This window comes from Dendropsophus ebraccatus, chromosome 2 (genome assembly GCF_027789765.1).
Source record: "Dendropsophus ebraccatus isolate aDenEbr1 chromosome 2, aDenEbr1.pat, whole genome shotgun sequence".
In the NCBI taxonomy this organism is placed as follows: domain Eukaryota; kingdom Metazoa; phylum Chordata; class Amphibia; order Anura; family Hylidae; genus Dendropsophus; species Dendropsophus ebraccatus.
In genome coordinates this window covers 37,172,752-37,184,810 of record NC_091455.1, presented here as the reverse complement: position 1 = coordinate 37,184,810, position 12,059 = coordinate 37,172,752, and the positions used below count along the sequence as shown (strand labels likewise).

The 12,059-nt window shown below is 42.5% G+C and overlaps 1 protein-coding gene across 3 annotated transcripts in view; it reads left to right on the top strand.

The window, feature by feature from the left end:
* Positions 1 to 11,653, top strand: part of PIP4P2 (phosphatidylinositol-4,5-bisphosphate 4-phosphatase 2) — a 38,633-nt gene extending 26,980 nt beyond the window's left edge. For all 3 annotated transcript variants that reach the window (XM_069957368.1, XM_069957369.1, XM_069957367.1), the window contains 5 exons: positions 1,254 to 1,360; positions 1,471 to 1,594; positions 2,971 to 3,023; positions 6,245 to 6,335; positions 8,373 to 11,653. In XM_069957368.1, coding sequence (XP_069813469.1) covers positions 1,254 to 1,360; positions 1,471 to 1,594; positions 2,971 to 3,023; positions 6,245 to 6,335; positions 8,373 to 8,516 — 519 coding nt within the window. In that variant the 3' untranslated portion in view covers positions 8,517 to 11,653. The remainder of the gene's footprint in view (positions 1 to 1,253; positions 1,361 to 1,470; positions 1,595 to 2,970; positions 3,024 to 6,244; positions 6,336 to 8,372) is intronic.
* Positions 11,654 to 12,059: the final 406 nt, after the last annotated feature.

Sequence of the window (12,059 nt, the reverse complement as noted above, 5' to 3'; positions counted from 1 at the left end):
TGAGTAAGCACGGAGAGGAGAAAAGGCAGCCCTGCAAAACACTACATCCTACAATCTTCTCTCACCAAGATCCCAGACTAGCACTGACCTTTCTGACCTCTGAATCCATTTTATGTGCCCAGACAGACTAACTGCATCGGCTGTTTTTCCGCTCTTCCGGCCCACTTATCCCCCTTGTCCCCTCCCCCTTCAGAGGTTATAATTGACTCGGCAAACCCGTCTTCACTTTGTTCCTCAGTAATGAAGACGACTTTTCTGGTAAACAGCTTCTTGAGTACAGAAAGAGGATTTTTTGCCTAATAAAACCTATTACAGAGTTTCTTAAAATTGCTTATACTACTGATTTCTGCAAAAATATTTTAAATGACAGTTACACAATAAGGATGCACTAGATTTATCAAATTACCTAATCCACATCAATGTGGCATCTACTAAAGGTACTCCTACTTTTGACAGCTGTCTGTTGCGTGTAAAGAGTACCTGTCATGAATAATAACTTTTGACATGTCATCAGGCATAACTTGCAAAAATGGAAGATTCCCACAGCATCCAAGACATCAGCAAAGTCCAAGCTTTATTACAATATCTGGTACAGGAATGGCAACGTTTTCACTGTCAAAGGTCTTTATTAAGTACCTTGGTGCTGCTGGAACCCTACAGCTTTTGCTATGTTATCAGGCATGTCAAAAGTTATTGATCACAGTAGGTCTCGCTGCTGAGACTCGTCGTGATCAAAACATAGTTGCGGAGCAAGTGCTGCAGCAACGCAGCCCACTTTTGACAGTATTTCTGTAATGGCTAACTCTGATAATGTAAGTCTATGAGGCTGGCCAGGGAGTGAATGGGCTGCTGCAGCACTCTCTCCCCAGCTATATCCCCTGATCACAGTGGGTCTCAGCAGTAAGACCCGCTGTGAACAATAAGTATTAACATGCCTGATGAGATGTTAAGGTACTTCTTAAGTAGGTGAACAGTTTTCTCTCATTCATGAACGTTCATCTCATAAACGTTCATGAGTTTTGAGTAGAGAGAAGAGAGCCCATCGGTAGGATACCCATCTTTTCGAAATTTTATTTTTGCAACAGCTAAAGGGCTGCAGGTTTGACAGAGTTTTTCCTAATGTGTATGTGGGCCTGTCTAGTCAAAGTTTGCATTGTCTACCAGAGCCACCCTTCTGTATTACTTTAGGTTACATATAACCGTACGCATTTATATTACCACCGTGTTATGTTCTCTCGTGTTTTTATTCGCAGCCAATCAAAACCCCTCCCTCAGGGAAGAAATACGTCCGGTGTCCCTGTAATTGTCTCCTCATCTGCAAGGATACCTCACGGCGAATAGGATGTCCACGACCTAACTGGTACGTAAAACTTCACGTCATCCATACTGTATGCTTAGAGGTGTGCCGGCCGTGATGGTGCTGGCCGTGCCTCATCATTCACTGGGAGTAATGCGGATTTCTCTTTATAGCAGACGTATTATTAATCTGGGTCCAGTCATGCTGATCCCTGAAGAGCAGCCTGCCCAGCCCGCTCTACCAGTTCAGCCAGAGGGTACCAGAGTAGTGTGCGGGCACTGTGGAAACACCTTCCTGGTAAGTCACTTAGACAGTATGTGTACGCCAAAGAATGATATGGAGTCCCAGGCTTATATCTGTTTTTAGTAAGTTAGGTTATTTAAAGGTTTTCCACCATAAATATACATCTTGTCATATATTAGAAAAAGGAGTACTGTAAAGTGATATGTAGTGCTCAGCTCCGAGGGAACGTCATGTAGGGGACAGACTGGACCCCGTGGCAGCATAGTTGGTTGCAATTCATGATAAGGGTGGTCATAGAAAAATATCAAAAGTCCTGCTTGAACTACTGAACTTCATATAGGGTTATTCAGAATCACTTTAAAGGGGTACTCCCAGAGGGGGAAAAAAAAGTCCCTACTAATCAGCTGTTGTCAGAAAGTTATACAGATTTGTAATTTATGTCTATATAAAAATCTCCTGTCTTCCAGTGCTTATCAGCTGCTGTATGTCCTGCAGGAAGAGGTGTATTCTTTTCAGTCTGACACAGTGCTCTCTGCTACCACCTCTGTCCATGACAGGTACTGTCCAGAGCAGGAGAGGTTTGCTACTGCTCTGGAAAGTTCCTGACACAGACAGAGGTGGCAGCAGAGAGCACTGTGTCAGACTGGTTCCTGCAGAGCCTACAGCAGCTGAAATGTACTGGAAGGATTTTCAAACAGTAGCAGTTTACAAAAGTGTATATCTTTCAGACACCAGTTGATTAGAATTTTTTTTTTCAGAGTACCCATTTAAATCATGGCAGGCCTGTACTATTATATAACATGACTTTAAATGTGATTCTTTAAATGACTCCTTAACCCAACCACAACCCAATTATAAAAGGATGTTCACACTTATACAAACATGTATGTTTGTTTGTTTTTTTTACCCTCCTATATGCTTTGTTTCATTTCCCCAATGGAATTGCACAGATTATGGATCACATTGAAGGCAAAATAAATCTAAAATTATTTTTCATTTTTAGCATGTAGACTTTTATATCCTTATAACTTTATATATAGTTATTTTTCTGTTCCCTATGAAGTGGTTGTCACATACTAATAAAGACTTCCCTAGAATCACAAGGTTTCAGCCTCTTGCCAAAATATATTAAGCTGAAAATGCCAACATAAAGTAACATGATAGTGGAGAAGGCCATACAGTATTACAGGGACCATGTTGTATAGAAGAAGTTGGCACTGATAAATCCTGCCCCGTCTGTGTTGTGTCACCCAGTCAGTGACCCACTTTCTCCAAACCCTGGGAACTTCCCCCTGTCAGAGGAACACTCGCAAACATATCTATTTTTTTTTTTTTTTTCGACCGTGGGACGTGAAGAATTATTTGTGCCTGGACCCTCTTGTGACGTTGAGATGAAAGTAAATAAACGTTCGGTCTCTTCTCTATTACAGTGGATGGAGCTGAGGTTCAACACTCTGGCAAAGTGCCCGCACTGCAAGAAAATGTAAGTAAGGAGTCCTCTGTCCCTAACATCCCAGCAGATTCACAGTGTAGTCATGTGAGCCATTGCATCATTCCATAGTCATGTGGCGTCTTCTGCTAATCTTCTTACAAATGTGCGTAAAAATGTAGGAAATTCATATTATCCAAACTGATGCGGAAAATACGATCGTAGAGAGAATGAATGAACCTAAAGTGTCAGCTGTATCTGTGATCAGCTGGGTGGCTGCCGCATTCTTGTGGCTTTTATACTTCCAGATGCTTTGGGTATGGTCTTGTCTAGCTGGGGGTTAAATGCTGGACTCATAGTAAAGATGTAAATTGAATAGATCAGCTTCTTTTAAATAAAAAAAAAAGAAAAAGAAAAAAGCTATTATATATTTTAAAGGGGTACTCCAGAGGAAAAAAAACATGTTTTCAAATCAACTAGTGTTTTACAGATTTGTATAATCTTCTATTTAAAAAAACCCCAATTCTTCAAGTACTTATCAGCTGCTGTATGCCCTTCAGGAAGTGGTATATTCTTTGCAGTCTGACACAGTGCTCTCTGCTGCCACCTCTGTCCATGTCAGGAACTGTTCAGAGCAGCAGCAAATCCCCATAGAAAGCTTCTCCTGCTCTGGACAGTTCCTGTCAGGGACAGAGGTGGCAGCAGAGAGCACTGTGTCAGACTGGAAAGAATACACCACTTCCTGCAGGACATACAGGAGCTGAAAAGTAATGGAAGACTGGAGTTTTTTAAATATAAGTAATTTCCAAATGTGTATAACTTTCTGACAACAGTTGATTTGAAAAAATAAAAATTCCCCGGTCCCCATTAAATGTGTCTGTCGTTTCAACAAACTTTGCAAAAGTCAATAATACAAGCAAATATGAGAACTTTTGTTAGATATGAAGGGAGAAACAAGACCAACTGTGACAGAAAATGCTGAAAAAGTTAATCCTGACTATGATGGAAAGGAGTCATAAAACATAGTGCAAAAAGTTGTATATCTATGTACGTAGTCGCAGACTGCCACCTCCATGCTGACACAACTGTTTACAGTGCGTTGTCTCTTATTCCATAGCACAGGTTACCGATCAGGTTGGAGCATTTGACAGCTGTGTTATTTATGAGCAATATGGCTGGGGGTTGTTAATAAATGTGGTCAAACAGGGGGTAGCGTAAAATATTACCTATACCCACTGTCTATAATGAACTGTCACAGAGCCCTGGTCTGAATGGAAAGCACTTCCAAAATCGGCACAGACCCTGTGCTAAAGAGGTTGACCACTGTATAGTAAAATTGCTTAGTGTACTCGCTGAACTTACTGCAAATAGCTCCCTGTGTACCTCATAGAGATATAATCAAACTCCCTTCAGGCTGTGCTGTCCTGCTCAGTGGTGTTTCTGTCCATGAGATGGCCGACATGGAGGAGCATGTGACATGCCTCTCCCCCCAGTGTCTTCCATAGACATATGCAGGCTCAGTGGTGGACACTGGAAGCGGGGCATAGTCACATCCTCCTCCATGTCGGCCATCTTATAGACAGGCTCACCACAGAGCAGGGCAGCCCAGCCTGGAGGAGGGGAATCTGATTTTAGCTCTATGAGGTACACAGAGAGCTGGTGTCAGTAAGTGGCCAACCCCTTTAACCCCTTAACGACCATGGGCATATATTTACGCCCTGAAGTCGTTAAGGGAGTTCAGATGGGGCCCTGCGGCAACCCCGGCTATTAGTGGGCACGGTCCTATTGCCGTGCCAGCTAATTAGCTTTTTAAATGCTGCTGTCAAAGTGGACAGCTGCATTTAAAATGTGGGTTTTTCCCTTCCGTCGTGTCTAATGGGGGGATCGCCCCCCTGCGACATGGTCGCGGAGAAGCGATCCCCGCATCTGGAGCCGGCCGGGGTCTGAGCAATAATGGCGCTGATCCCGGCTCAGCATTCCTTTGCTTTCGGCTGCAGCAGCCGAGAGCATTAGAATGCCTATCTCATTGATCTATGCATTATAACTATACTGCATAGATCTCAATGAGAGATCAGTGCAGTGATACTAGAAGTCCCCCAGGGGGAATAACCCTAACCCCAAGGGGACTTCTAGTATGTGTGTAAAAAAAAAAAGAAAAAAAAGAAAATGTTTTATTAAAAAACAACCTTCTCCCCTAATAAAAGTTAGAATCCCCCCTTTTCCCATTTTATAAATAAAAATGTTTTGTATCGCCGCGTGCGTAATCGCCCAAACTATTAATTTATTTCATTCCTGATCTTGCACGGTAAACAACATAAGCGCAAAAAAATCCCAAAGTGCAAAATTGCGCATTTTTGGTCGCATCAAATCCAGAAAAATTGTAATAAAAAGTGATCAAAAAGTTGCATATGCGCAATCAAGGTACCAATAGAAAGTACAGATCACGGCACAAATGACATCTCACACAGCCCCATAGACCAAAGGATAAAAGTGCTATAAGCCTGGGAATAGAGAGATTGTAAGGAACATATTTTTTTTTAAAAAGGTTTTAATTTTTTAAAAGCCATCAAACAAAATAAAAGTTATACAAGTTACATAACGTTGTAATCGTACCGACTTGAGGAACATGTATAACGAGTCAGTTTTACCCCAGGGCGAACAGCGTAAAAACAACCCCCCCCCCCATGGAAAAATTTCAATTTCAATTTCACCACACATATAATTTTTTCTCTGGTTTTGCAGTGTACTTTATGCAAAAATTCAGCCTGTCATTGCAAAGTACAATTAGTGGCGCAAAAAATAAGTGTGAAAAATTCAAGTGCTATGGCCTTTTAAGCACAAGGAGGAAAAAGCGAAAACGCACAAATTTAAATTTGTCCGGTCTTTAAGGGGTTAAACAGCAGCCACAGCCTCTGCCTCTTCACATCCTATATACCTCTGCCCTCTTCTTGACATACATCATGAGATAAACAAAGTAAATTGTGAGCTCTTTTGGGGACACCGAGTGATGTGAATAGTGACAGTCTCTGTACAGTGCTGCAGTATATGTTGGTGCTATAAAAAAAAAAGAGAAATAGATTTGCTAAATATTTTATTGGCAGTAAACATAATGAACGTACAGGCCTAGCAAATGCATTCTACATTGACTATGATAGTCTCCAGTAGGATTTCAGTAGACATGAGCTCCTAAGTGGCAGATGTTCTGTAGGATAGAATGTACAGTATCTTATGAGATGACCTAATGGATTTATCTAAATTATGTATTTTTATTGTAGATCATCTGTAGGAAGTGCGCTACCACGCAGACGCTGCTGTGCTTACATTACTATGGGAATTATATGCATATTTATAGGCGTCGGCTTAACTGTAAGTCTTGTTTATTATGGATCTGAACCAATGTCTGGTGAAAATGTTGCTTTAGGGTGCGTTCACACCTACAAGATCTGCAGCAGATTTGATGCTGTGTTCAGTTATTTAAATTAAATCTGCTGCAGAAAATCAGCTGCAGATCCTGTAGGTGTGAACGCACCATAAATGGGATTATTGAACATCTAGCCAACTATTCCTTATCCATAAGAGTTCTCCCCGCTCTTCTGTCAGCAGCCATTGGCCTTTACTGTGGACAAAAAAAACAATACTGGAATCAGAAAACTACTCAGTATCCTAATATGAATCATTAAAGGAGAAGTCCGGCTATTTTTAAAATCCGGCAGGGGGGAATATGATTACAAGTACTAACTTGCCTCTCCCCATGCCCACTGTGAGCGGCGGCACCCCCGCCAGGCTTCGGGAACTTGGCGCTGACGCTTATAAACTCGACTGATGGACTGGCCGCTTACCCAGTCAGTAACTGGGATGGGACGCGGCCCCAGTCACTGATCGTCTGTACGGCCAGTCCTTCAGCCGACACAGGCCTTTTTCCCCCCCAAGTCACGACATCCTCACAACTCGGGAGGGGGGTCCCGAGGCCGGTCCTGCCACTCAAAGCGGGCATGGGGAGAGGTAAGTATGTACAAAAATGGCCGGACTTCACTTTTAAACACAGAAATAAAAAAAAAAACATATGGGGAAGGAATATATAACTGCATATTACTTACTCAGGATATCGTACAGATTTATTTTCAAGACCATGAAAAGACGAGACGTAAAATGCTTATGGATATGTTTGATGGATGTATCAGTAAAACTCACGGCAGATATGACAAACATATGCTGCTTATACAGTGTATTCTGCCTAAGCTTATCATAAGCTTGTCAACTGTTTTCATTGACAACCAGAATTAAAGGAGAAGTCCGGCGAAAATTATTAGTACTGTATTGCCCTCCCAAAAGTTATACAAATCCCCAATATACACTTATTACGGGAAATGGTTATAAAGTGATTTTTTTTTTCCCCTGCACTTACTACTGCATCAAGACTTCTCTTCCTGGATAACATGGTGATGTCACTTCCTGGATAGCATGGTGATGTCACTTCCTGGATAACATGGTGATGTCACTTCCTGGATAACATGGTGATGTCACGCCCCGACTCCCAGAGCTGTGCGGGCTGTGGCTGCTGGAGAGGATGATGGCAGGGGGACACTGAGGGACACAGGGCACTGGAGGGACACTGAGCATCCCTCTGCCATCATCCTCTCCAGCAGCCACAGCCCGCACAGCTCTGGGAGTCGGGTTGTGACATCACTATGTTATCCAGGAAGTGACATCACCATTTTATCCAGGAAGTGAAGCCTTGATGCAGTAGTAAGTGCAAGGAAAAAAGCACTTTATAAGCATTTCCCTTAATAAAAGTGTATATTGGGGATTTTGTATAACTTTTGGGGTCAATACAATACTTTAATAAAAAATTTTGCTGGACCTTTCCTTTAAGACTGCAGCTCTGGATTGATATATAGCCTATAATTCAGGATCAGCATGTATCAGTAGATTTCCATACTGTGTAAATGTTGAAGGGAATCAGTCGGCTCAGTATTATGCTCAGAGCTGCAGACATGGTCAGATGGTTACTGATGATGCCAGTCTCTTAGCTGAAAGTTATAAAATCATGTTATCCTTCAAAGTTCAGATCCCATAGAGTACCTGCTGTGCTGCACCATGAACACCCCCTCCTTGCCCTGCATAATTTATACACAGTGTTTGTCTTCCAGCACTGAGCCCTGTACATCCATGATGCAGGGAGGGAGGAGGTGTGCATGCTGCAGCTCAGCAGAGTCTCTATGACACTTGAGCTTTGAAGGAAAACATGATTTCATATATTTTCTAACAGACAAGAGACCGCTATCATTTGCTTTATCTCCCTATTAGCTGCTTTTGAGCATGATATAGAGCTTGACAAATTCCCTTTAAGAACATATAAAGTATGAACCAATCATAGTAACTACATTTTCTGCTTCTTCTCAGGTCGGCACGCAAGATTTCGCCAGACGCTTCCACGCAACATACGTCTCCTGGGCAGTCGCTTACCTCTTAGGCTTAGTTTGTCTCGTTCGGGCCTGCTACTGGGGGGCCATAAAAGTTAGCTATCCAGAACACACCTTTGCATAGAATATGTCTACAGTCCATCATATCGTGTGATTTACAGCTGAAAATTCTGGATATTCCCTTATTTTTAACCACTAAACGGCTGGATTTACCTCCGAACTGTACACTGAAGCCTTGAACCCATGAAAGAGAATGTCCGCCCCAGTCTGCGGGGGTGTTTTTCTCACTAGAATAGGGACAGTACCCACTCACACTCATGCAGTTACTAGGCTACAGACCACAGATTATATTTCCAGGTGTGGCTATCTGGAAACTTCTCACAGTGTGGTTGTAAGATGGTGACGTGGGTGCAGTCGGCTAGGGGCGGACACTCTAATAAAACCTCAATGTTGCTGAAGGATGAGCATACTGGGGCCTGTATTTCAGCCTAGTATGAAGGCTTACTATCCATATTCATTATGGGGAGGGACGCATTTTGACGGGTGGCCGTTGTACATGAGCTGAATACCATTGCACTACATATTATGCAACTTAATTTTGTTTGCGCTGCTAGATTTTAAAGCTCTGAGTATCTCAGCGGTTTACATGTCCCAGCATCTGTCCATTGTGCCATTCATTGCTATATTTTATGCGGTTGTTTTCCCCTTTTTTTTTTTATTGTTCATCTGTGCCATGATGGGTATTGTGCAGCTAGACCAGAATAATACTATATTTCTAAATGTTTGCACTGCAGCTTCATGTCTCTACATAAGGCTCCATCCACATGGACAGATTGGTCATATTACAGCTGTGATTGGGGACCCCATACCTTTACAGACTGGGGCAGGGGTGGCTTCCAGATAGGTCAGCCATCCCTGTGGCATCTATTAGCGGTCATGGTACTGTAGATTACTTGTAGGAGTGCTGAAACGAGGCCTTACTGTATAGAAGTAGTGTTTTCTTCATTAAAAGTGGTTTAAATCAGGTTTAATAGTTCTAGGACATGGCTGCTGTAACCGAGGATGCCGAGGATTGTGGATGATCAGTGCCGTCCTTTATCCATAGTTGTCAAAATATCCTGTAGTTGTCATTAAATTACAATAGAGGTCTATCCATAGTGGTGGGTATAGGGAGAATAATTAAAGGGGTTATCCAGAATTAGCTACTTTCTTGAAAAAAAAAAAAAAAAAAAACAGCGCCACCCTCAGGTTGCGTGTGGTATTACAATTCAGCTCCAGTGACGTCTATGGAACAGAGCCACAAAACCCACATCCAAACTGAGGAAAATAGTGGTGCTGCTTCTGGGAGAAAGTGGCCAAGGTTTTGTAAGCCTGGACAATCCCTTTAAAAAATACCTAGAGCTCTAGTCTCACAAGTTGCTTATAGCATCTCAGATCCTTCATAATATCCATTTATGAATGATCAGTCTGGGTCTTCTTGAGTCCATCTTTTATACTAGGGCTTTATTCTGCTCATTGCACCTTGTTGAAAATAACTTGTGTTCAATATCACTAATAGGCCTTATTCCCACTCTCCGTAATGATTAAAGCATTAGGTATCATAATGATGCCGGGAGCGCTGAAAGTGTTTAAATCGACTATTTACCCTCAGTCTTTTCAGATTCTGGGTACAGAGTCACTTTAAATCTTTGTGGGGTACTGACAAAGGCATGCGGCTGTGTCATTACAGTCCTGCTTAGTTTTAAACACTTTTGGTTCTCCCGGCATCATAATGGTATATAATGCTGGGAGGTAGTGCAAGTCTGCTGCACAGCTTCATGCTCCGTGGCTTCCATGGATTACGGATCGTGGGAATAAGGTTGTACTTTGGTGTTACCCCACTATGCAGTGTTGGATTGTTTCTGCGGATTGTCCCTTGTCTCTGTCACAGTTGCATGGTGTGGATCCTTTTATGCAGAAAGTGCTTTGCAATGGGTATAATACAGCAATTCTGTCAGTGCAGTTGTATCTGAAGCAAACACATGGCTTTCTGAGAGTCCCAGAAACCCAAAAGTTTTTAGTGGCTGAATATAATGTAAAGCACATGAGCTGATATGTAGCCCATGCCACGTTAAAGAAAAAAAAGGGTTATATAGGATTAGAAAAACATGGCTGCTTTCTTGCACAAATAGCACCACCCCCTGTCCTCAGGTTGTGTGTGGAATTACAATTCAGCTCCATTCACTTCAATAGAAATGAGCTGCCAAACTGCTCTAAATGGAGGACAGGAGAAGTGCTGCTTCTGGAAGAAAGAACCCATGCTTTTCTAATCCCGGATAACCCCTTTAAGGGGCCATTACAAAGTAGTCATGTCTTTTTGGTTTCTAAATTATATGCCAAAATACAGAAACAAGAAGATGATTTCTCCCAGTGTGATACAAGTAATTGGTGGTAATTGGTTGGACTCTCACCTATATTAATAACTGAGCCTTTAAAGAGGATGTACCACCAGGTACATCCTCTTTATCCTGACACAGGGATAGAACGGCGCCGTCACGGTGAAGCCTGTGCCGCGGTCCGTTTTTTGAACCGCGGCCCAGTTCCCCTGTACGGCGCCGTTCTTTCCATGGTTACCGGAGGGTGCTCAAGCACTGGAGGTAGGCCGGCCCGCCCCCAGTGGGAAGGAATTCCCTCCCCTCTATGACGCGGCTCTGTTAGAATCATCCTATATGTCCCATTGCACAATGAACTAAGATAATACTAAGCCTTGCACTGATGTAAAAGGGTGCAGAATACCTAGTCAGGAATAGGACTTCTTCACCCCTTTAGCGCTTTGTCATCCTCAGCCATCCTGCAGTCTTAGGTTCTGGAACCAAATGTAAACCAAGGGGGAGTTTTATCAAACATGGTGTAAAGTGAAACGGCAACCAATCAGATTCCACCTTTCATTTTCCAAAGAGTCTGCGAGGAATAAAAAGTAAAATCTGATTGGTTGCCAGGGACAACTGAGTTAGTTTCACTTTACACCATGTTTGATAAATCTCCCCCCAAAGGCATGCTTACCCAGTCTTATCCTCTTGACCATCATCCGTTCTCTGTGTGTCCGTTGCAGGACGTGTAATAGGAAGTGTACTTTTCTGGATATTACTGTTTCAGGTAAAACTTGTGTCCGTTCTTCCCTCTATAATGTGGGGACGGGCGATTCTTTGTGCTGATCTCCAGCAGGATAAGGCTGCGTTCACACTACGTATACTTCAGTCAGTATTGTGGTCCTCATATTGCAACCAAAACCAGGAGTGGATTAAAAACACAGAAAGGATCTGTTCACACACTGTTGAAATTGAGTGGATGGCCGTCATTTAATGGCAAATATTTGCTGTTATTTTCAAACAACGGCTGTTATATTGAAATAATGGCCGTTATTTACTGTTATATGGCGGCCATCCACTCAATTTCACCATTGTGTGAACAGATCCTTTCTGTGTTTTTAATCCACTCCTGGTTTTGGTTGCAATATGAGGACCACAATACTGACTGAAATATACGTAGTGTGAACCCAGACTAAGTCTGTACCGCTCGTAAGCCGATTCCATTTTAACCAAACTTTCTGGGATCTCCCTACGCCAGTGGTACCACTTTACTCAAGGATCTTGAGTTTTTTTTTCTACAAATGTGAAAAGCCATTGCT